Raw genomic sequence first — 26,329 nt, 5'->3', positions numbered from 1 at the left:
ATCACCAAGGCTCGCGCGGCGATTTAGCGCAAACGAACGAAATGTAAACACGCGGAATCGAGGCGATCAAGCCCTCATAACGCTCTCTTGAGCTATTTTCTTGGAGCACTTATTTGAAATTAAAGGACTAAATTTGTCCTTTCGTTTTTCGCCACAGTCAGGCACCAGAAGGTTTTATTTCCGCGCGTATGCAGATATTTTTTCACCTCACGAATGCCGCGGCGCCGCGGTTTAGCGTGGGCGCCGTCTGCTACAGGAACTTCCTAGGTGGCGCGCGCGGCAGATGGCGCTACCTTGGAAATTATAGAGGGACCTTAGCCCGACGGAGATAGCAGCGCCGCGGTGTGGCTCCGCAGCCGCTCCTGCACCCGGAGCCGTGGGCCGTGCATTTTTGATTGCGACTGTACATATCAATTTCAACTTTCGTAAAGACGCGCTAGATGAAAAAAAAAAGAAAACACTTGTGGCGCCGGCTGATTCTAAATACTGGAAATGGGAAAAAGAATAACAAAATGGCATATGGGAAAAGAATAAAAACAAATAGAAGAGAGTAGAGAACTGCAAAAATGGAGCACGCAACAGGCATTTGAGTCAGTGTCATATTTGGTCGTACAGTATGGCAGGTTTCGCAAACGCAAATAACAGCTCCCCAACTATACACTGTTCACTACCCAAACTAGGCCACTGACCTGGGCTCAGACGGCACCCTATATGGAGTCTCTTCCAAAGTGATGACAGGACAGAGCAATGTTTTGTCTCCACAGATGCCAATGCCTGTGCTGTCACCGTATAGGACAAAACACAGCTCATTTGATGGTGAAGCGGGTGTTCGGATACCAGTATAGGTACCAGTCCTACGCCCGTGCCGCACAATTTTCCCACAAAACACACCTCTGTGTTTATAGAGGAGAATTATAGTACTGATGTATATGTCGATTACTGTGTGCAGCATCAAACATGTCGACAATACGCTGAAGATCTATCTTGTTGGCAAGAAATCGCTCAACCGCAAGCACAGCTACGTCGCTCAGACGGTCATTCGTCATTGTGCTGTGAAGAGAAGTCTTCAATCTTCGAAGGCATGAAAACTTGCACTCACAAGATGATTACGATGCTGGTATCGTCACGGCGATAACACCTAGCTTATGCAGTTCGTGGAAGGCTAGTTAATATTCTCCCATGACAGTCACCAGTTGCAGAAGTGTCTCTATCTTGCACTCCCTTTCGGCTTTGATGCGCTGAAGAAGTTTCGTTATCAGCTTGCACTCAACTTCAACACTTTCAATGTCACATGCATAGTGCTTGGCGAAAGGCTGAAGTAAGGAGATGTCCATAAAATTCTCACTCCGTGGGTGGAGGGAGCTAAGTCCGCGGAGTACATCATTCTCCATGAACCGCCTAGTCAGCTCCGCAATCAGGTGGTCCAAAATGGGTAGAAAAACTTTGACTCTGAATGTTTCCTTTGAATCTGGAGACTTCTTCAACGGGCCATCCTTCGCTTAATACATAGTGTTCTAAATGCAGCGGAAGGTGTGTCGTTCTCTGCTTTTCTCTTTGGGACACCCAGTTTTCTTCAGAAATACTGCAGGTTTGCAGTGTCAAATGCCTTCTGCGGATTTGTCATTTCAGAGAACTCGTCAATGACTGTGCGTGCCAGGAGGCATGCCTAATATTGGAGTCTCTACTTTGCAATAGGTCCTAAAGAACCTTAAGGCGGCCGAGCACCTTGGTAAATAGGCTGAAATGGAAGAGAAACAAGAAGTTAATTTGCTCAAGCAGACCCCTAGCTTCCGTTTCCCGCCTGCTGTTCGTAGCGATGACTTCGGCGAGACATACAAGGATAGCAGGAAATCTTTTCATTGCCGCTGTGCAAGCCACTATCTGGCAAGCCCATCGTGTATCACTGGGATGCTGCAGCTCTATCACTGTCAAAGACCTTTTCTGCACATCTACGTACAGAGAGTGAATTGCAGATCCACCCAGGAAAACACAGAGGCATTCGAGAAAAGATAAAAAATCCCTCACCGGTTTTATCACCTTGCAGACTCCACAATGACTGCATGAGGCAGTGGTTCATGCAGTGAACGTACACTGCTGGTGGCACTACCAGCCTGAACAGCGACTGGACGCCCCTTGACACTCGCACGATCATGTTTGAGCAATGCACGGCCAAGTATCTATGCCGTAGCAATTCAACGTTTCCCTTACGTAGCCCAGGAGTGACTTTGCATCCAAGTGCTCAGCGTTGCAGAATCCAAGAACAAAGGCTCAAAGACAGCCTCACTTGTGTAGTACCTTACTACAACTGATAATATTTCCGTCTTGCTTAGGTCCTTGGTTTCATCGACAATAAGTGCAAAGTACTTGGAGCTTTTCATCTCTTCCTTTATACTTGTTAATGTGATGTGGTTGAGAATTTCGAGGACCTGGTCTTGTATCGAATGATGAACATACTTCGCGTTCGCTTCTCCACCATTCAGTTTCTTTCTGACAATATTGTCATATTTGCCAAACAAGTTGAAGAGCTCAAATAAGTTTCCCTTGTTTTCACTTCTGTCACTTTCATCGTGGCCCCTCTGAGCGATTCCCTGAATGGCAGTGAATCGCAAAATATCTGCGACTCTTGCTATATGGAGGCGATTTTCCTGCACCTCCCTGGAGTACGCGTCGCTGAGATGTGTTGCAATTGACTTGCGCTGTCCTCCCGACTTCATCTGCGTGTAGGAAACCCACGATGTACGGCAAGATTTATGCACGAGTGAGTTTTCGTGCTTTCTGAAACCAGCATCTTTTTATAGGTCTTTTTCCAGTTACTGGAAAAAAGAGCACGTGTATACATGACAGTAGCACGGCAGAGAAGGCAACGCGAAAAACTCGCTTGGAAAACTGCGTCGAATGCACGCATACCGTCTGGAGCTCCCTGGGCGTCACCACATTAACCTCCTGACAGCTGTAATTACCCATGACCCCCCCACATAAGCGTTGCAGAAACTGCAGCGCTTACTTTTCTACTAACGTGCAAGTCCAGAGGCTAGCTAGATAAAATGGTAGAGAGGAGGGTGGAGAGGAAGCACAGATAGGGTAGAATAGATGCAGTCACTAAACGAGTGAATAACAGCCTTGCTACTCTTCTCTCAGTTTGCATTCAACAGGAAGGGAGGGGGGAGTAAAGTTTGATTCGTCTGTTGCCCTTCTTGCTTCTCTGTTGGAATGTGGTTTTTCGGACGATGATCGGCAGTTGATTGAATGCCGACATGAAGCAGTGGAGATCAGATGTACAGGAAATATTTATAAGTAAACTTTTCTATATAATGGCAGATAAAAGAAATGCATTACAACTTGAATAATTGAAAAACAAAGTCTCACTCTTCGACTGCTTCAATGACTGTTAGAGCCCAGACTCGTTTTAACGTACATGGTACGGCGCCTCACTGGCCTATCAGAAATCCTGACTTCAGCCCAGTTTCGTTTTAACGTACATGGTATGGAGCCTCACTGGTCTATCAGCAATCCTGACTTCAGCCCAGTTTCGTTTTAACGTACATGCTACGGAGACTCACTGATCTATCAGCAATCCTGATTTCAGCCAAGTCTGAGGGACAGTATATTGTCCCAATTATTATAGCTCAACAGACAAAGAAAAAGGGCGGTAGGGCCGTTGGCCCGTCCCACAGATTCAGTTGCCAATGAGAGTCAAAAGTTTGTTAAGCCGCAGCCCAAAGGGATGGGCTTACTCTTAAAAGTAAACATATTGGAAAACAACTGTTTTCCTTCTTCCTAAAACTCCGTTCCCCTCCCATTTTTATGTAGTCAGTGCTGGCCTCAGCAAAACATGCCAGGCCCGCACAATTTATTGCTAAGCCGGCTCAAACCCTGATGGCGTCTCCAGCCCGCAAATGTCTCGGAAGCTGGGGTTCAAACACTGCGAACTGCACCTCCACTCAAGGCTTGTCCACGTGGGAGAATTATGACATGGACGACATTTCAGTTACTTTTGTGCTTGAATGCATGAAATGTTTTGATAAGAATGCAACTGGAACGCCAATGCATTTCTCCGCAAAGCTCGGGAATTACTTTATCAAAACTGGTGTCATCCTGTGAATTAGTTCAAAGTGGATCCGCCTTGCAAACTCCACGGCTAGAATTTGTAAATTGCAAATGGGCCGTAAGGTAATTACTTAAAGCTTAACCAGTGAATTTTTGTTACTTAGATTGTGCATTTCAATATTTTCTGGAAGTAATGTCCGCCTCTTCGAGTATGCCAGCTCATGAACTAGAATTGTGCTATCTGCCGCAGGCAACCTTTACAAATTTTTATAAGTGTTCGCTGAAACACCCTGTAGTACAAATGTAGCCCAGCAAAGGGATGAGACACCGTGAACTCAACCGTACGTTGAATGATGACCTCCGAGTTTGGCATGCCTAAGCGGCCAAAATCGAAACTAGTGGAATCTATGCGAACATCTAAAATCAAATTTGAACTGCGCGCCACAGCAACATTCGGTAGGCGGAGCGTTGTGGGCACTACTCCACTCCACCACAGCCTTAGCAGTGCCAGACACTGAAGGACCAGGAGTACCGCGAAGGGGACCAAATAACTCATTTTATGCTGAACGCATTGAAGTATTTTTTGCTGCAAAGTATTTCTGAAAATTTAAAGTGTATTTTAACGTCAGATACATTTCTCGACTTTGATTGAGCAGTTCAGGAACCCTTTGAGAAAATCTTGAGTTTTTTGTGCGCCATTTTCCAGTAATGAAAACAAAAAGGGAATAACTGTAGCTAAAATTTTATTTTTCATTTCACTCAGTCCACTATGGAAGGTCAAAAGGTAAAAACAGTAAAATTACAGACTTCATGTTGCAGTCGTTGACAGGGATGTACCATGATGTGGCTGTTGATCAAGCTTTCTGTGACACATACACACACATACACACACGCACATAAAGGACTTGAACGTAGCATGTTTTGCATTCACAAACATCATGTTACAGATAATTTGGAAGTTACATGCAGTGGTTTTTCATTGCGAATAGAGCTGTATTAGACTATTTAAGCCTTCACAGCAATTCTGGCAAATCTGAGACAGTGCCATGAAGTCAAGGCTTGTCTTTCCTCAGCGATTTCAGCACCTGAAAAAATATATAAATTGCACCCAGTGCCCATGAATACATGTGAACATACTGGCACATACTGCGTTGCTTAGCACATGGACACACAAAGACACCCACACAAACCAGCTTTGCAAATAAGCTACGAACAGACTGTGAAAAGCTTTGTATTCCTCAAACTCTGGCATGTCGTGAATTATGGTTGTGTGAAAGGCAGCCTCTGAAGTGCTGAGTATAAGACAAGTGGTAACAGCCAAATTTGAACAATATCAATTTGATGAAGGTGCAAAAGTAACAGCATGGGGACGCAATTAGCTGCACTAAATAGTTCTGCACTATGAGCACAAATGCATCTTCAGGCACCAAAGTCATGGAAGCTGCTTGCTTAAGTCAAAGATTGCGGTGATATTGCTTGAAACATATAATCATACAAAGTGCTTTCCCCTAAACTTCACACCATGTGTTGCATTTTTGTAATGATTCTTTTATTTTAATACTATTTTTCCCTTTGCATCCCTTGTGATGACTGGTTTATCCTGATGAAAATGGCACACCATGGTGTGAACATGCCAGCGACTAAAGACAGAACAAAAAAATAATGTCCAATGACAGTTTCCTTCCATTTTTTTCTACCCTCCTCACAGGGGGGCAGCCACTTTTTTTGCCAGAACATTGCGGCGTATTGTCACAGAACCATAGCTGCCAGGTGCTCACTCCGCTTGTACTATTTTCATGTACGAAGAACATGAGGAGATGAAGAGCTGCACTGCATATGCTCCCATATTCTGTTTAAACAGGCTGTTTCAGCATCCTAATAATTTTTTCACTCTTCATGAACATAAAGCGCAGATACAAATTCCGCTTCTCTCAGACAGCAGTACTCAAGCTTCTGCAGATGTGCAAGGCCATTCCAGCCTTGCGGTGCAGAGCTGAATCAGGTCAACTTTCTTAGAAGATCTGCATGTTTCTTAACTTAGCAAGACTAGTAAGTCATAAAAAAAAAATAGAAAAATCTCACCTCCTTCATTTTTTTCACACTTGCAGGGGACAAGTTCTCAATTTCACTAAACAGTGACTGGAGGTGTGGGTTCTTGCACTGCTTGAGTGCCAATGATACGTTTTCTGTAAAGATGACCAAACACTGCCCATTACATTCTTCACAGCAATAATGCTCATAGGCAAACAAGTCAACTAGAGAACAGAAAGCATTGCAAACAGAATTGAGCAACTTCAGTAATACAACCACAGACGCCAAAACGTAAGTGAGCATTTTGATCTCATGAAAAATGACAAAAACTGTACCATTGTTAAGGAAACTCTCAAGACAAACACTAAATCAGTTCAGTGAGTTTCTTTATTCTTTAAGTACTCTATTTTCATTAATTTGGCAGAAAGAGGAGGAATGATAGAAGAGAAATTGGAGGCTAAATTTCAATTTTAGAATTTTGTGCAGAACGTTAGTATCGGGATGTCAGTATGGCACTGGGAATTTCAACGTACTTTCTCCGATTTGGGCCGTTTTGGCACAGGAAAGGTTCTCAGAACTTGGCAAGTTCATTCTCTGGCATGTTTAGAATAAAATGCAGTCCACCTTTATCAACACACAATTAACTAGACCTGAGCAGGCGCTCTCAAAATTCATAACATCACAACGAGCCGATGTGCCTTAAAGGTGCACTACCACCAGTTTTTCATTTAAGTGTCTTTCCTTGCTTAATGAGCCTCCCCTCATGGTAAGGGTGGCTATATTGCTGTTGCAAAAGTGTAATTTACTAAAACAACTTAGCTTATATTCTCTTTAGTGTGCCTTTAAAACTACTGGTGTTGTGCAAGGGACTAACATGGCCTACAAAGTGCAACATAAAGTTCACTTGGAATATTTATTTAATAGATACTGCGGACACGAGGTCCGAGCAGAAAGGGCAAAATTAAAAGAGAACAATGCACAAAACATGTGCCCATAAAAAAAAAAAAAAAAAAGTCGCAGTTTCACCTAAAAGGCGAAGCATCGATTGCGATAGCAAATTATTAGACAGCTGTTATACGAAGCAAGCATATTAGTTTTATCAGCCATATAAACTCGTAAACATTTGCTTACTAACTAAATTAACAAGCATGGTGCCACACGCGCACAGGCAAACATGAGCACATCTCACTCAATGACCGCGGACACTAGCTGTCAAAACTCTGGCGTGAGAAAGTGCGGAAGCAGCGGCGAGCAAATTCGTACTGCCTCTCGCTTCACCACAAACTAAGCAGCAAAACCACAGCACACGCAAAGCTGTCAGCCCTCAGCACACCTAGACTGTCCCCTTCACAGATCGCTTTCAAAATAGGGCCCCATGGCCACGCTCAGCTGCGCCATACGCAGCCCCCGCTGGAGTAGAAACCCCCGCGCACGTTCGATTGAGCCACCATCCTTGGCTCACCTTCGCACGCTTTCACTCGCACACCAAGGTGTGCTCCACGATGCTATCGCACTTGGATATCAGGGTGGCGGAGGCAACGAAAATGTGCCTGGAGTGCTCATATAATTGCTATCGCAATAAAAGCTCAACAGAGCGAATACAATCGTCATAAAGCCAAGTGATTCCAGTCAGCAATGGTGCATGAAAGAAAAAAGTATTTAAATATGTTAGTTCAAGCAAAAATTCTGGTGAGTTGGTCTTGTTAGTATTAGTGGACTTGTATACTTTGAGGGGTCGAGTGCTTGTTTGTTACTCAGTTGGGAAATCCAGCCGTAATTTTTTCCTGCACAATTCAAGCAACAGTATCAATATATCTTTAGTTCTACACTTGTAATAATTTCAATCTACACTTTCAACAACAGCACTAGCAAACTTTCAATTACCACTGTTGACACATCTAATTTTCCCAACTCCCAGTGCACCGACGGTAATACATCCTTCTCTCTTCACATACACCAGATGGCATCGGCTTTGTGGCCACGTCGAGTCACACTGGAGAAATTGTAAACAATTTTCATGTTTGTCCTGTTCACAGTTTTCATCATGACATCTTCCAAACTCATCCAAGACAACCACCCTGGTGCCCAGTCACACGCCACTACTTTCAAGCACGACTGCATGTCAGATGCATTTACACTACTGCAAAGAACTAAAAGCCAGATTTATGAGCCTTTACTTTTTTTTTTGGCAACAGAGCATACACATCAAAAACGGGCAAAGCTGCATGCATGCACATACATGTCAAGAATTCATTTGTCTGTACCATATGCAGCACAAAAGCATATAGTGATAACATCTTCTGCCAACTTAACCAAGTATTACAGTACATATTTCCGTAAGCTACCACACAGATAAATGCTAGTCTATTCCAGATATAATAAACCCGGATATATTGAAGTATTGGCTATATATCGAACAGTCGTAACATCCCCTAGAAAATCACACAGGATAGCATGCAGGACGAAACTCTTTGCAGAGAATAAAGGCTTCCACAGCACGTTTACAGTATCAGTAAGCATGTTACTGCTTTGTTGATATCTGTGGAGTGATACAATTCAGACAAGTCGGCATCCCTCAAATAGTAGTAAGTCACCATTCAGTAAAACAAATGAGCATGAGCAACAGGCTCACTCAACACGTGAATCACCTGTAGAAAGATCACGAATTGAAGTGAAACATGCCCTTAGTCAACAGGAACTAAACCGCTAACAGCAACAGAAAACTCGGCAACACAGAAATTAGCCAGAATCATATCCAAAACATTTCCAACGGCATTTAGAACTTTGTTAAACTGCTTTAACCTAGGAAATTAAATAAAAAAGAACAGTGCATCACCGCGAGATGATAAAGATATGGAAGTAGCAAGTGAAGAATCGCAAGCACTAGACGGAACCCTGAAATCCCCAGCTACCAGGACATATTTTGCAACATAAATAGCTTCAACTAAGTTATTCATATGCTCAGAAAACTGCATGTTACTTATGTTAGGAGGGAAGTAGGCTGTGCAGAGCAATGAATTTTCGCAGCTCCCCCCCCCCCCCCCCCCCCTTCCCTTAACAGGAATTTCAACACACAGTTTCTGGTACAATTTCAAGGTCCACACACCTTGTAACCCTAATATTGTGCGGCCCGGCAATTAGTACACCACTGCCGTACTTAACACGCACATCACACATGTGGTCACATCGATGAACTGTGTATTCCGGTGGAAGGTAATTCGACAGTAAGTTGTTGCAAAGCCAAGTTTCAGTTAAGCAAATAACATGGTATGAGCAGGCCAGCATGTTCTAGTAGAAATAGGAGGATTTTGTGCATAGGCCACAAGCATGTTGATAAAAAAGATAGCAGTTCATTAATGAGGTTAGAAAAGAAATTACAACATTTTGTCGCTAGCGGCCCTGGATGCATCATGCCTGCCGTAGAAAGGCCTGAACAGGCAACCCTTCAGCTGAATGTTTTTAGAGTTGATTTTTTGGAAGACACTCTTGTTCACTGTAACCCAGAATGAAGTGTAACTTTTGTGCTTTGCTTTGAGCTTTTGGCAGTCGACATCGCTGTTATCAACAACTTTTTTCATCGTAGCATAGATTTCCTTGCAAGTTGTCGAAGAGGCCAACTGCGACATGAAAAGTGAGCACTTCCCCAGCACAGAAACCCGCGTGCTGGAAGTTCTTGCCCCCAGTGACGGCATCGCACTCATCTTGGGCCAGAACCGGTTTGGTTGTAGGCCTGGATGCACATTTGCTTCCCGTGATGGCCCACCCACAGGTGCCGATTTGACGCTGGCTGTTCTTTACGTACCAACATGAAGCTGGTGGAGAGGACAGGTTGATTTGCTATGTGTGACCAAAAGGAAGTTGGTGAAGGCATGCCAAAGGAGGCCACTCGTTTCTGCCGCCTTGCTGCTGCGTGCATTTGCGCAATAGCTCTGTGTTCCGGGCCAGGTGACACGAAGTTGGCAGATGATACAAAGTTGGCAACGGGTTCCATCACAGGCGGTGACATCTTGGTCCAGCGGAGCACTTACAGCCGGTTTTTGGAGCCCTATACTGTCGCACCCATTGCGTCTAGTGCACTGGTAATACTTGCAAGTGCTTGATCCTGTGAACATGTATAGCTCGTACTCATTGTCAATGATGTTCAAGCACTTGCAGAGGAACCGGCGGTCACAAGGTCCCCAACAGAGAAATTGTTGTCAAACAAAGAATGGCTGCGAGCATGAATCGCACTTGTCCTTTGAACCTGTCATGGCCTGTCAGCAGAAGAAATGACCGCACATGCACGAAGTAGGCGGAATCGGGGAATGCGGACATAGTGAGCTTAAATGGTAGTTAAAAAATGTAACTTACTGGTGGCCTCTCTTTCGATAATGGTAGATTCCTTGCATTATAATGTTTTGGTGATATTTTTATTAGAAGTCTGACTTATCCTATGGGGCACTTCTCTGGTTCCCAAATGTGGGTTGCCTTATTTTTATTCCATAGCTCATCTCGCCTAGCAGAGGAATATGCTATACACATTGTTTTTGTTTTCTCTGACTTTGCAATTAGTAAGAACATTGTGCATTAAAAGATCTCGATTCATTTATCTAAATTTACTGTAATATTGTTTGCTATTCCTTGAATTTAAAGACAAGGTCACTGTCATTTTTGTCGGTGGCAAGAACAGAACCTGGAAAGAAAAATGCAGCAGATCCAACGTGCCCTGTCGGAATCTATATATAGTGAAGCTTTCTGCAAATGCATAAGGAGTGCTGAAACAAGGGTGTTTGTTTAATGTGAGTGCAAAGTGAAACCGAACGCTTTATTCAGTATTTTAATAGAGGAAATCCAATGTCTTGTAAACAAAACCCATACATATAACATAACGGTTAATCACATCTGTTAGTGCTGGTCACTTTGGTGTTCTGGCACTGAAGTAGGAGCACACCATTCTGCGGCATTTGTTTAGGGTGCCTGACCTCCCCTTGAAAGCACAGATGCAACTGTCCACCAGGCTGCCAGGTGGTGCAATGCATGCGCAACTAGAGGCCATTTTCTCTGGTGCCCTCTCTTCCGTCTCATGGCCCGCCTTAGTGTTGCATTTCACTGCTTTAAAAAGTTTATTTTGGCTTGGATGTGGGACACTTGCATCTCAACATCAGCCAACACTCTTTTGAGCTCAAGCTCCTTCAAAGAAGTGGCGACACACTTCCTTTCCCGTTCATTCCTCAATGCGTCAGTTCTTTCTGTTCTTGTCCTCCTTCCGCCGTGCATTCACCCTACGGACCATTTGAAGCATCCTCTTGGTCAGTTGTATTGTACACTTGCAACTCCTCCAGCCGACGACATGGCATCAAAGACGATTCGTTACGATTCCTCTCTGTCGCTCGAGCCAGCATTAGCGTGGCTTTCGTTCCCTCTCAATAAAATTACAGCCAATTTTCCTTGACAGAAGCACAAGTTCCCCGAGTTTTCCCTGAGTCTTTCCAGACTATTCAAAATCCCTGAGGATTCTCGGTTTTCCCGGTTGGTAGACACCTTGAGTGAAACCCTCCTGCATGTCATAATTCATTCAGGCACCGAAAAGAGATGCTCACTGGACTCTGGTATGGGCAGGTATCTCTTTGCAAGTCGTGCCAACCATGGCCCCATGCTAACACCACCACTCGCATGCATTGTCTTCGTGGCCCGAAAACTCATCAAGCACATAACTCTCAGCCTGTGCTTGTGGCAGTGATAAAGTGAAAATTGCTGCTGGTTGATGAGCTTATCAGTCATTCGACAGTGCCGACAAGGAAGGAGCCTCTCCAGCAGCTTACATTGTTGAGGACATAGTATCTGGGTTCCTTGGGGTTGAAATTATCCTTGCTTCTCAAGCCAGGTTTTTAACCCAGTTTGCCATAGAAGCATCCTGATGGTACTTAACTAATTTAGGGCGAGTGTCTAAAAAACATTGCCAAGCTTCATACTCGGTCAAATTTGTAGTTTGGAAACACTTAGCCAGATTAGTAGCAAACAGAGGTTTCCACCTGGCGGCTGGTGTTATCCAGATGCATGAAGAGGTAGTAAGGTGCAAGTACTTGAGCTGATAGTGTCAAGTAGCCATAAGCACCAGCAGGGCCACTGTGACAGTGCCCCCTTTTACAGCGAAGCTGTTTACCTGACGGACCTGTATGAATGAGCCATATGCATGGTCTCCTAAGGGGGAGGGATATCTGGGCTGGCTAACGTCTCTAAAGTGAACAAGAAAAGCTAAATTATAGTAAAGCGCAGAAGAAAGAAAGGACACGTGATTTAACCATGTGCCACACCTGTGCAGTGGGCAAGTGAACCCGTGCTGGCTTCCGTTGTTGCTGGCTGCGTGTGCTGTTGTCTGCCCTCAATACAACGGCGTGGCAGTTGTGGCGGGAAAACACGGGGATGTGCGCTGCGGTAGCTGCTGCGATGTGTAAGAACCAGATTGTGCATTGCAGAGGTTGACCATTGCAATAGTTGCAACTACAACAAAACTGGGAAAAGTGGGGAGACCACGCATTGTGCACACAGCCAAGAACAAGCAGAGTTCGAGGAGAGGCGTCAACAGCAGGAACGTGACTATAACCAACGACAACGTGCCCATGCGAGAGTGGAGAATGCGGCCAGTGACTTTGCCTCTGAGGAACGTCAGTAAGAGCAGATGCAAGAGTCTAATCGTCAATATCGAGCGCAAGCTACCGATGAAGATTGCGCACTGGAGGCCACTCGTAAGTGTCAAGCTAGATCGTTCGAGTATGCGTCCAAGCAGCAGAAGCATGAGTTGCCACCTCTTTCAAGTTTCACCAGGGTGAATTTGAAAGTCAAGACAATGTTCCTGGACGTGGAGTTTGACCATATTTGCTCAGTCTACAATCAACAGTTTTGCTGGCTAATCTGCCACCATATGAATGGTTCAGCCCAACATTTTTTTGCAGATTGCATTGCAGTAAAGCATATCAAAGGTATGCTTTGCCATCTAACAGGGTTGCACTGTGGCGAATATGACTTAATGAACAGCAATTTTCGGGGGTTTGAATGTTTCGAATAGCAAAAGTGCCTTGAAGTGAATATTAATCAATCAGAATAGAATATTAGAAGTTTAGAATATCCACACACCACTATTTAATATGGCACACACTAAGGACGACTTTATGTTTTTTTAGATGTTTCAAAAAATTTAATCCGGAGTCTCTACTTCATGTTTCACAGGTTTTAAAGAACTGCAGCAAAATCTTAAGACTGCGTAAAAATCCCAGGTTAAGATAATGTAGATATGAGGAGCCTGTATGTAAAATTTGATGTTTGAAATAAGAGTGGGAGCATCACGAAAAGCTTGCAAAAGTAGTTGTTTCTGATACTAAAACTGAAAAAAAAAAAAAACAGTGCCATTACCGCTTACTGGAAGCGACATGTGACCTAACACATGGCTTTTCGGCATTACGTGCCACTGGTGGATGAATGCGTGCCGTGCATGTGCCCACACGGCAGTGGGGGACAGGGTCTCAAAGCTATTTTTCACAGCATCCGCAGGCAATAGACCAATGAGAGCAACTGCTCCAATGATATGTGCACAAGGTAGCCAGTGTCATCTAATGGCTCATTCAGTGAGAAAAACATTTTTTAACCAAAGTACTTTTGACCACTCGCTCGATTAAAAAAAAAAAAAAAAAAAAAAAAAAAAAAAAAAAAAAAAAAAAAAGTCACCCTACAGCAGTTTCACCTTTACTACCACCAAAACACTACTAAACTGCGAGGATTCAGCAGCATAGTTAGTAGAAGTGTTTCTGCTTGTGCATCCTCAATGAATCTGGGTTGTGTGTGGGTGAGCAGAGGGGTGAACTCGGAAGAGTGTAGGCTATGGACGAGAGTCGATGATTGTGCAATGTGGAGGAGTAATATATGAACTACCGGAAAGGGTATGTTCCTGATGCCATGACTGGCACGGTGAGAGGTGCACCTTGGGTGTGACTGCAATGTTCTGCTGCTAACGGGCAGGGCACCTTGCTTTGTTGAAACACCTGGGTGACGGAGGCACTTAGCACAGCATTAATAGCATAGCTGCTAAACAGGAGACCATCCAGGCCAAGAAACAAACTGAAAACAGGTCACGCAAGAGGAGCCTTTGATAGGTGCAAAATTACACAGATGTCTTCATCTGTCACTGGTGTCATGAATGGTTTGTCTACCCAAACCGTAGCCGACAGCACTCTGTAGACTTTCCCATACTTGTCTTGCTCACTCGGATGCGCTTGTATACCTCCTTTTCTCCAGAAGCGATGCACTCCTTGTGCCCATTTGTTTGCACGGCGATGGCGACAGCACAATCGAAAATGGTTTGGTGGTGGGGGGGAGGGGTGATTCGCTCCTCGGGACCCCCCCTGTCTCAACAGTAACAAGGCAACACCAATACTCTGTCCTCAGCATAAGAAGACATTAAGTGATGGCTGATTTTATTTTGCTATTTGTTTTTTGCTGTCACTGAAGAGAGCAAGTGGCAAGAGTGAATTCATATCGAAGCAGGCGGACAGGTTGCTGCCATGTTGTGCAACTGTGCTGTCCTCAGCGGAAGTTGCCGTACAGACTTCTGGGCGCCAAGTGAAATTTTCTGGCTGCCCAAAAACCAGTGAAGCGGTTGCCAATGGATCGCCCTCTGTGACAGCAAAACCTGCTGCTTATTGCCATCGATTTCTGGCCTATTGGTGGAATGTTGCTGCAGCAGCAGGCAGCTGCTGATGCCCACTTACTCTTGCTTTAGAAGACATTAAGAATACATCAAGTGTGAATAAATTTCCACTCTATGAAGGTAAATTGCAGGTTTCATCTTATTGATGACTGCCAGAATCATAGGCATGCTACATTTATGGTTTTATAAAATCAGATGCACGCTAGATTTGGGTACAAGTTTTCTACTATGGATCCATAAAAACTGGTTGTGTGTTGGATTCAGGGGCACATTTGAATCAGGTAAATACTGCTATATGAAGCAGCAGTGTGTTTAGACAGACATGTTTTTGGCCTCATCTTTTAGTTAAGCCTGCCAGATAATACAATCAATTCTGTAGGTCCCATCAAGGTTAATTAATGGAAGTCGACTGTACAACCTAGCCTTCACAACTTAAGCGACAACATCCATCCAAAATTTAAATTTACTTCAGTGTCTAATTCAGTGAAACTGTCTTCAACCTCACGGTCAACGTATTGTTTGAGCACAGACTACTAGGTACCCAGCTCTTTTCAAGATGACATACTGCAACGTAGTAGTATTTACTACATAGGGCAGCCCATGAAATTCAGTACTAGGTGCCTTAGTTTTTATTTATGTGCTGCATTTTCTGCCAACATTTTTCTTGTTCACCATGCAGTGATTCACAGATCAGAGCAAACAATATAATAATACACGTTTTCGCTATGATATATGCAAATATAAACGTCGCAGGTTTTCATCTAAGAAGTACGACCGGATGACTCACCTTCTGCAAGGTATGGATGGGCAAGCAACTCTGATATTGAAGGCCTCTGCTCAGGTGCATAGCGCAAGCATCTCTGGAAGGGGGAAAACAAAAAACAGACCTTGAAGCCACTTTTAGCTAAACTTCCACAAAAAGAAAAATTCTTCCTCCAAGGAATGTCACTGCATCAAAATTTTTGCTAATTAAAAATTTCTTTTGAAGAGAGTGAGCCTATTACTAACCGTTATGTATCTGACATATAAACCTGTGACCTGACTGATTTGAAGCCAATCATACTTTCTCCCCAGTCCCTTGCCTGTCAAGTACAAGCCTGTTTTATCAACAAATATGTACACATAGCAAACTGGCAACAGAGAAGGTATCAAATAGAATGCTGCATCAGAAAAAATTGCATTCAAAAAAAAAAAAAATCGAATTTGAAACTGTTAAATAAAGTAGGACTACAATAGGTGCCAAACGTAAAAACAGTTGTCAGCAGGGTTACCCAAATTATGACTAAATGAGACCATTAGCAGTAAAATGTACCGCTGGGTGCTTTCAGGCAATATAAAACGTGCGTGCACAGCTGACACTTTATTTCAATAAAAATGATCTACATTCCCAAATTTGAAACCAGAAATGCAATTGTAAACTTAGTTTTGCCGATTAAAATGTTGCCTATGTGGAAAAACGTAGGGGATTTAGAGCGACTAAAAGCCAATTTCTCCAAAGTATGAAACAATTTAATGAATCAAAAAAAGAACCTTTCATTTGTAAATGCAAATTCTCTGAATGAAGTAAATAGCAAATTTTTCACATTGTTTTTCAGAACTCTTGGTTTATTACTGACCAGTGACATTCTTATGATTATAACATTTTCATCTTCTAACCTGGATTAAATGTTCTTATTTAATAAAGAATGAAAAAGTTAACAGCATTTATTGCTTTTTAACTTGATAGGAATTCAAATATTGCAATATACGCTCCAAATGAATAGCAGGGTATATCCTGGTCTTTAACCCGTTCGCTTCCGCTGTGCCTGGTGTTTCACGGCGCATTTTCCTGTTTCGTCTAGCGAGTTCCATGCTGCAAGAACATCGCTCTAAAATCTACTAGACATTGCACTTACAAAATGTCTGGTTTATTTTGTTCACAAAAGGATTCCACAACAGATAGTTCATATAGCTCAACCTCAATATAACTAAGTCGGTAAAATCGAAAATTTGCTTCATTATATCGAAATTTTGTTCTATTGAAATTCGACCTTTTATGCAAATAAGTACAGTCATGCCACGTACGTCGACGATATGTTCTCGGCGGTACGAGTTAAGCGAAGCCAGCCGCACTTTTGAGTGCACTCCGCCTCTGCGGAGTGCACGCAGGGGCGTCAACGTCACCCGCACTGGGATAATGTCACCCGCACTGGGACGACGCTATAAGGAAAAGTGCCGGCAGCGGGGAACGAATGCTTCGTCTTCCTCTCGCTCCAACGGGTCACTGAAATTTGAGATTTTGAGTCTGCGCAATGCGCAAACAGACGGCGCAAAGCGGTGCGTTGTCACTATTTGCACTTCACTGGCTGCAGATACCAAGCACACAAGGCAGAATTCACGAGTGATGATCTTTAGAGATGCTACAACTACCACTTTCACATGATTTTACGTGACTCTGCATCAGTCTCACAGAAATATACAGCTGAGAGCATTCCTGGAACTCTGCACAAATAGCAAGCTTGGCACAGCGCCAGAAACGCTGGAGGCTGTATACGCCAGTGCATCTGGTGCAGAGTTGCGAAAGTGATATACTATCTCTGAAAGTGATCGTAATCGAGCACAAAATCAACTACTGCATATGACACTGCATAGACTGCTCTGACGGTAGGCTGTTGCCAATGTTGCAAATGCGGTTTTGGTTTCATATGTGATTGTAACATGCATGCAATTTTCGAACCCATGTTTTTTTTCTTAAAAAATGGTGCACGTTAGATTTGTGTAAATACAGTACTTACAGATAAATGCCAAAAAACACCAGCAGATTCCAATTTTAGGAATTCGGTTTATACCTAAAAGTACCAAATATAGCAATTCATCGTGGTTGATTAAACTGGGTTCACATCACTTAACGGGGCCCTCCCAAGTGGGTTGGGTGCTTGTGATTGGCCGGTGCAAAATTTCCCGGGCGCCGCGTTACGGGGGTGGAGTTTCTGGCCGAGCAGGATTTCTTTTTGTGGTTTGGGTAGCGTCACTTGAACCTCTCGCCCCCTTTAATAATTCCTCATTTCTCTCTTGCACTTTTCAGGGAATACACGAGGCCTCACAAACTGCGGCACAATGAAAGGATTGGACAAGGAAACTTTGTACGCGTATCAGGGTGTCTACCAAGTTGACATTTCCAAATTCCCTGAGTTTTCCAGGTTTTACCTGAGCACCTCTGCAAACTTCCCTTATTGAGCCAGAACTTTGTTTTATGTCAAAACAGGCTGACCCCATGTTGCTCGATGCTGTCACTCTCTAGTAAGCATGTTGAAAAAAAAAATGACCTAATCCAGTTTGAATAGTAAGGAGTAATATTTATTTTATTTAAAAGGGAAACAGAGGGCATAGCGAAAAAAATGGTAAAACCCATTCCAAATTGAGTCGAACATTTTCAAATACGAATGAAAAGGAGATGCATACATAAGTAAATATTTTTGAATATGAGCTATTTCTATCACATGATAGCAAGCTCATCGGTATGAGCCCTGAACTTTGTCACAACCAACATTCTCTCTCAGCAGCTGGAAAATCAACCTCAACTGTCCTGACATGCTCTCAGCCCGTACACAACATCTCAGTGTTGGGTTACACTGCTTTAAAGAGTTTATTTTGGTTTGAATGAGGGACACCTGCATCTCGGCGCCAGCCAACACTTTTTTGAGCTCAAGCTCCTTCAAAGAGGCGACGGCATGCTTCCTTTCCCGTTAATTCCTCAGTGCGTCGGTCCTTTCTGTTCTCATCCTCCTGCCACGCGTTCACCCCATGGATCATTTGGAGCATTCTGTTGGTCAGTTGTACAGTCAACGTCCCGGTTTTTCGGACTCCCTAGAGACCGCAAAGACATCTGAAAATTCGGGCAGTCCGAAAAAAAAAAAATGAATGCATGTCTTTAACTGCCTTTAGGGCTAAAATTGCCACAGGCACGTCCGAAAAAGTTCTTAAGGCGTGCCAGTACACTTATCAGGCATATCGGTGCTTGCACTGTGACAGAAGACAGGGGTGCATGCGTGGATAATTAAGGAATACATACCGTGTCCCGTGACAATTGCCCATTCCCACGCGTGTTATCCTTCACCGCGTGACACTACTGTACCAAGGCAAAGCTAACTTTCGGAGCCTGGCATTACGCAACGCGCTGTGCTCCGCGAGCTTCGAAGCCACTCGCGAGGATTACAAAGGCGGAGTCGGTGCCATTGCTGACAGCGGCGAATTCTTTCAATGAAAAACACAGCACCGCACGGCAGGTAAAAGCAGGTAGGCCTAACGTTGCCGCGATGGTGGCTACGGCTGCCAGCGGATCTGCGTGCGAGAGAGCCGGTTCGAGGCGGCGAGATAATCAAAATGGTGGCGGCGGTGGCTTTGATTAATGCCATTTCAGACCAGCAGTCAGGGCAATATACACTGACTATATGGAGTACGTTGTGGTGCCGCAAAGCCGTGCAAATTATCGAGCATGTTCGAAAAATCGGGCGTCTGGAAAATCGGTCGTTAACTACTCTGCCAATACCTCGTGCCGATGACACGGCGTCAATGACGATTCGTTGCAATTCCTCTGTTACTAGAGCCAGCATTACCACGACTTTTGTTCCCTTTCAATAAAGTTCCAGCTAATTTTCCCTGATAGAAGCAGCACGCAGCACGCTTCCTTTCCCGTTCATTCCTCAATGCGTAGGTCCTTTCTGTTCTCGTCGTCCTTCCGCCGCGCGTTCGCCCTACGGACCATTTGAAGCATCTTGGTCCCTAGGGTCCGCGAAAACGTCCGAAAAATCCGCCAGTTGGAAAAAATGAATGCATGTCTTTTACTGGCCTTAAGGGCTCAAACCGCCACAGGCACATTCGAAAAAGCTCTGAAGGCCTGTCGGTACACTCATTAGGCATATTGGTGCTCGTACTGTGACAGGAGATACCGGGTGCACGTGTGTATAATTAAGGAATACATACTGTGTCCAGTGGCACTTGCCCCTACCCCCGCCTGTTATGCTTCACCGCAATACTTATGCGTATGCCTCACCGATTAACATCGCTGTACATTGGCGAAACTGACTTTCGGGAACCGGCGTTATGCAACGCACAGTGCTTTCCAAGCTTCGAAGCCAATCGCGAGGACCACAAAGGCGGAGTCAATGCCATTGCTGACAGCCGCGAATTCTTTCAATGAAAAACACGACGCCCAACGGCAAGAAGCTTAATAGCGAACGTCTAAGCAGTTAGGCGTTGCCGCAGTGGTGGCTATGGCTTCCAGCGGATCTGCGTGCGAGAGCGCTAGTTCGAGGTGGCGAGGTAATCAAAATGGCAGCAGTGGTGGCTTTGATTAATGCCGTTTTGGACCTGCGGTCACCGCAATAACTCTGGAAAATTGGATGGCAAAGAGTTCTTGCGTGCAAAATTTCAGACGTTCTGATACAGTGATTCAAGGGCTGGTTCATCGAAACTGTCCGAATTATCAAGCACCCAGAAAGTCAGTCATTGACTGTACACTGGCAACTCCTCCAGCTGACGAAAGGCCATCAAAGACGATTCGTTACAATTGCAGTCTGTTACTCGAGCCAGCATTACCACAACTTTCGTTCCCTTTTAACAAATTTACATCTAATTTTCCCTGACAGAAGCACAATTTGCCTCAGTTTTCCCTGAGTTTTTTCAGACTACTCGAAATCCCTGAGAATTCCCGGTTTTCCCGGTTGGTAGGCACCCTGAATTGGCGTCCATGGTCTGTTTTCATGGTGCCAGGACAATCAAAGTGAGATACCCATGCAGAAATGAAAGCGTGGGAAACAGTCTTAGCGGTGATGTCATGAATGGGAATAGTCTCCTGTCAGCGAGTGAAACGGTTGACCATGGTGAGTATATAACAATAACCTTGAGACACAGGTAGAGGGCCCACAATGTCTATATGAACATGGGCGAAACGACGGCCGGGTGTAAGGAAGGCTTGGGGAGGTGTCTTGGTATAATGAGAGATCGTCTGCCAAGACGAGAGAGTAGACACGTCAGTGTCCAAGAGCGCACATCACTTAATCCGGGCCAGACATAGCACTGGGTGAGAAGGCGCTGAGTAGCCCAAATACCTGAGTGACGTATGTCGTGTAGAGGGTAGAAGATGGTGCGACGTACTGAAGCCAAAACAAAAGGGCGTGGAAGGTGTGCTCAGACATTGCACCACAAGGGCTCTTGCGAGTATGGATGGGGCACAAGCCGTAGCCAGAGAGAACGGGGGTTCTCCTGAAAAACGGTGAGCTCTGTCATTCTGCTGTGCGGAAGAGAATGCGGCCCAGTCGACGGTTGGGGATCAGTCAACTGCAGCTACATGAGAAAGGGCATCAGCAGTGGTGTTGTCGGCACCTTTCACGTGACGGATGTCAGTTGTAAATTCCGAAATATAAGCGTCATGGCAGAGTTCGCGTGACACATAATTCAATGAGTTGGTGCGGAAAACATGTGCCAGTGGTTTATGAGCACGTAAAACTGGCATCCCTCCAGAAAATGCTGGAAGTGCTGTATCACAGTGTAGATGGCTAGTAGCTCTTGGCAGAAGAAGCTGCAGTGGGTCTCAGCAGGAAGTAACTTTCGAGAGTAGAAAGATAAAGGTCTCCACTCGGTATTAATGCACTGCTGTAAGACGGCACCGACAGCCATGCTGAAGGCATCCACCATCAACCAAGTTGGGGCGCTGCTGTGCGGATGGATAAGAAGCCCGGTGTTCGCTACTGCTTGCTTGGCAACAGTAAAGGCGGCCTGGGCTTCTGATGACCAAGAAATGGCATAGGACGGGCCAGCGGTTGACCAAAAGAGGTCGGTGAGCGGGTGAAGCAGCTCTGCATAGTGCGGTATAAAGTGCCTGGAAAAATTCACAAGCCCCAGGAATTGGCGTAATTGGCGCAGCGTTGTAGGCTGGGGGTAATACTGGATGGACTTGACGTGGGATGGCAGAGGGCGTATATCCTTGGATGATATGTGATGGCCAAAAAACTCGAGCTCAAATGCACTGAAAACACATTCAGAGGCGTTCTCAACCAGGCCGTACTGCTGCAGACATTGGAACAAAGTATGTAGATGGTGCTCATGACCTCCCGGCATGGGGCTGGCGATGAGGGCATCATCAATGTACGCGAACACAGTAGGAAGGTTCGACGTGACCTTAGCGATGAACCGCTGGAAGGTTTGAGCCGAATTGCAGAGTCCAAAGGTTTCCGCACATACTCAAACAAACCAAAGGGAGTCGTGATGGTGGTACTGGGTATGTTGGCGGGTTCAATGGGAATTTGATGGTGCGCTTTAACTAGGTTCACTTTGCTAAAGATAGCGCAGCCGTCGAGGCGTGATGTAAAGTCTTGGATGTGAGGCAGCGGATAGCTGTCGTGGACAGTCTTGGCATTCAACGCTCAATAGTCTCCACAGGGGCGCCAGTCACCGGGATCACGCTTGGGCACTAATGCAGCGGAGAAGCTCATGCACTGGATGACGGGCATATAATGCCGAGCTGCAGCATGTGGTCGAACTCCCGTTTAGCGATAGCTAGATGGCATTCAAACAAGCGGCGTGGTCGAGCTGCTGCTGGCGGACCACGGGTGGCAACGTGGTATGTCACCGTATGTTCAGGTGGATGAGTGTGGTTGGTTGGCTTTGGTTAACTCCGTAAAATCCGCCAAGATTTTTTCTAACGGAGAGGAAGGTATCAGCGTGTGGATGCCTATGCGAACAAGGTCGGACAGGACTCCAGAGCTGGAGAGACGAGTCAGACCATCTGTGAGGTGCCGCCACCACACGCTGACATCCAAGTCGAAGTATGAGAGGAAGTCCGAGCTGATGATCGGGTGAACCACGCCTGCGATGACGAAGACCTATCAAAAAGCGTGGCAAAGGCCGAAGTTAAGGGTGAGAGATTGGAGTCCGTACGTAGCTATAGACGAGGCGTTGGCAGCACGAAGCAACTACCCTGATGACCTGGAACGATCAGCCTTAGTCGGGGGAACCACGCTAATTTCCGAGCCCGTGTAACGAACCGGGCACTGGAGAACTTGTCCGTTACCATAAAAAAAGGCAGCTTGGACGACAAGCAAAACCACATGCTGCCGTCAGTGATCTCGGCAGGCGTTTCCTGGCCACGAACAGGGAGGTGTGCACTTCGTGGCCTGGTGTCGGAAACGCAGAAAGGCGGAGGAGGCTGGAACTCCGAGCTTGACGTGTGTGCGGAAGCGCGATGACCGAGACGAGGCAAACGGTTCCCCTGTGGGGGCTCCAGAATGCGGCGATTGAGGTGGTGAGCTCATCGATTTGGGCCTCAATGTGTGAAACCGCCGGATCTGTAGGTGGTAAGACAGCAGTGATGGATGGGGGGGTCACCTCATGAACCTGATCTGCGAGCTCCGCCAGGCGGTCGACGGTGACGTCGTCGGCCGCCGCGAGAACGAGGCGGATAGGCTGGGAAAAACGTTGGAGGAAAAGCTATCAAAGCAACATTGAATGCGTGGGGACAGTTGGGTGGGGCGTTGGTCGCCAAGGCTCTCCTCGGCAAGGAGCTGCTGGAGGTGGGTGCGTTCTGACGGCATGAATCTCTCAAGTGCCTTGGTCTTGAGGTGCTGATATGGTGTAGCGCCCGTCGGGGCGGAGAGAACGTCTGATGACTTGCTGGTAACATCAGGAGGAAGGACTGAGGCAACGTGGTAGTAGCGCATCGTTTCCGAGATGATGCGGTAGAGGTAGACTTGCGCCTCAATCTGTGTGAAACCAAACTTGCGGGTTCTGGGGCCAGAAGGGTGGGAGGAGAAGCTGCAGCGACGAGATGTCCTGCGGACGCGAGTCCTGTTTCGTGGAGGGTTTCGGCGGGTCAGTCATTGTGTTCGCCCTAGGCCACCACTTGCAGGCTTATGCCTCAGGAGCGAAGGAGAAAGACAGCTGACCCGAATTGATGCCAGAGAAGAACCACGAGCGATGGCTTCGCATGTCGCGATCAGGCACCATCTTTATTTTCCTCTCATGCGGGCACGCGCTATCCGGGTTCTAGGGGCCGCCCAAGGGAGGGGGTTACAAGGTAATCTGCCGCGTGTGCAAAGAGTGGGCGTGCCAATGGGACGTGGCAGCATGTTAGCTGTCGTCCCGCGCATTTAGTATTGGAGGTTGCGTAATCTCGTGTTTCGGTGACTTGTTGGAGCGAGAGGCATACGAAGGTTTCGCTCCCCACTACCAACTGCGGGGGCGGAGTGTGCGCGAAAGCGTGGCTGGCTTCGTTTAATTCATGCCACTGATGTGATGATATTGTTGACGTGGCATGAAACCGCATCATTCATCGTCGACTCGCAAATTCATCGAAATAAATTGTTTTCTCATTCAAATTGCCCAATAATTCGGAAAATACTGCGGCCCCTTTTGTAATTTCAATACAACAAAATTTCGTTATAACAAAGCAAAGTACCGCTTTTAATTACTTTGTTATATCGAGGTTTAACTGTATTTATGTACGCACCTTGAGAACATCCATAAGGTGAGGATCAGAGACATCAGGGAATTCAATGACTTGATTTTTGTCGGCAATGGCCAGCAGCTTGGCGTGAGTCCCAGAGATGTGTTGGAAGGGAGTCCTCCCATAGACAAGGTTGTACAGGATGCAGCCTAGTGACCATACATCTGACTTGAGACCTATCTGCAAAGAATAGACAACCTCTCATCAATCAGAAAATAAAAAATTGTTTTACATGCCAAAATCAGAATCTGATTATGATTGTCGTTTTGTAGTACGAGATTCCTAACAAGTTTGACCATCTGGGGTTCATTAATGTGCACCTAATGCATGGTGTGCAGGCATTTTTGCATTTTGCCCCCATCAAAAGCGGCCACCGTGGCCAAGATTTGACCTTGCGGCCTCGTGCTTAGCAGCACAGCATGACAGCCACTAAGCCACCACTGCGGGTGATCCGCGAACAGCAAAGAAGCATGTAGGGAAGAGCTTGGCGTAAAAATCTTTACTGTACGTGAAGTGTTTTTGTTCTCATGCCAAAAAATGATGAGAAGATGGTAGCAACATGGCAAATTAAGCACACAACATTAAAGATGTTATCACCTCCGACAGCAAGCATACCCCTATCCACGTTTTTTTTTTAGTACAACCGAACCTCGTTATAATCAGGGTGTCAAACAACCTGAACTGAAAACCATACCAGAATTTTAGCCAAAACAGGACACGAACAGATATTTTTACAATGTGCGTGAACCTAAACTGAACATAAAAAAAAAAAAGAAAACTTACCAATTCAGCAGGAAACTGTACAAGCATATAGGGTGCAAACGAGTGTTAATACATTAGGAGTTCTTCGAAATATGTTTCAGTTGGTGCACAGCACGAAAACATTACGACTGAATGTGCGAGAATAGGGATAGATCATAAGTATGTGCTAATAACTATATGGCCACTTTGGCTCAGACGCTTGCACTTCTGAACTGTGCCATGCCAGTCATGTCGGTAGGCCTGGCCAGTCAGTGCACACCATGGACACGGACAAGCCTGCGGGCAACACTGAAGAATCTGGAACCCCATTCATGCTGGTCACTTCGATAAAATGCATCCAAAAATCACAGAAAATTGTCCTCCGTCTCAGAAACCACATCAATCTAGCTGCTGCATCAGCATTCCACCTCACAAACGATATTGTCTCAACTGCCGCACTCACTCCATCAGAAGCTAAGGACCTTGACGTCCACATTAGGTGCACCCAGAACTTCATAATCGCCTTCACAAAGTGAAAATCAACGTTGATGAAAATCTTCGCTTTGAAAACTGTTATTCACAATGGCCCTCAATGCTGAACCACAGCTTACAAAGCCAACGATCCAGGAAACGCTCGTGGATTAGTGCAAGGACTACCAATAGAAATCCTGGATGACAAAATTACCACATACATCACCATCAGGGACGCAGAACTTCTCAGAACACGATGCCTCGGCAAGAGTGAATGCATCCTGCTCACAGCATGAAGCTCAAAGCTCTTGTATGTCGCGCTAGTGGGACGGGTAGTCACATCGGTGGCTCCCTACAGGCCCAATGTGGTACAGTGTGCATTATGCCACATCAAAGGACACCGAAAAAATGTATGCCCCACAGCACATGACTACATTACATGCGAAGGATATGGCACCCAATTCACCCCGGGCACTGACCCTAAATACGCACCCTACGACTGTGACATGAAATGCATAAATTGTGAAGGTGCACACAGCTCCCGAGAGCCCACCTGCCCAAAGAAAGATGCTGCCGACAAGGCCACTCGAACAGTTGCCTACAGGAGAGATCATCCAGAATCTTCTACGACAAAGCCCAAGCGAAATCAACCGCAGACGAAAGGATAACAGCTGTCGCCCAATACAAAAGATAATTTCCTCCACATAACCACGCACAACCACTTCACAGCACTCAAAGAAGCAGAACATATCAGACAATCCATAGAAGCAGACGCGCGGACTCAGGGAAACATCACAAAACACGCAGAACGAAGCAAACACGATGACAAAATTTATTATGCCATGGCAGCTTGGGCCACAAAGCTTAAGCCCAAGCCA

The 26,329-nt window shown here is 45.5% G+C and overlaps 1 protein-coding gene and 1 pseudogene across 1 annotated transcript in view; both read right to left on the bottom strand.

Annotated features, from left to right (window-relative positions):
- Nucleotides 1-899: 899 nt before the first annotated feature.
- Nucleotides 900-2,964, bottom strand: LOC126548290 (zinc finger MYM-type protein 1-like; annotated as a pseudogene).
- Nucleotides 2,965-4,773: 1,809 nt separating this feature from the next.
- The window catches only part of Mps1 (dual specificity protein kinase monopolar spindle 1), a 134,876-nt gene continuing 113,320 nt past the window's right edge, over nucleotides 4,774-26,329 (bottom strand). The window contains exons 16-19 of the mRNA XM_055063720.2: nucleotides 24,243-24,419; nucleotides 15,546-15,618; nucleotides 6,130-6,233; nucleotides 4,774-5,132 (exon numbers count right to left, since the gene is read on the bottom strand). Of these exons, the coding sequence (XP_054919695.1) occupies nucleotides 5,100-5,132; nucleotides 6,130-6,233; nucleotides 15,546-15,618; nucleotides 24,243-24,419 (387 nt within the window). The 3' untranslated portion in view covers nucleotides 4,774-5,099. The remainder of the gene's footprint in view (nucleotides 5,133-6,129; nucleotides 6,234-15,545; nucleotides 15,619-24,242; nucleotides 24,420-26,329) is intronic.

This window comes from Dermacentor andersoni, chromosome 1 (assembly GCF_023375885.2).
Source record: "Dermacentor andersoni chromosome 1, qqDerAnde1_hic_scaffold, whole genome shotgun sequence".
NCBI classification, from domain to species: Eukaryota; Metazoa; Arthropoda; class Arachnida; order Ixodida; family Ixodidae; genus Dermacentor; species Dermacentor andersoni.
The sequence above is the reverse complement of the archived record's forward strand: the minus strand, read 5'-3'. Positions and strand labels throughout refer to the sequence as shown.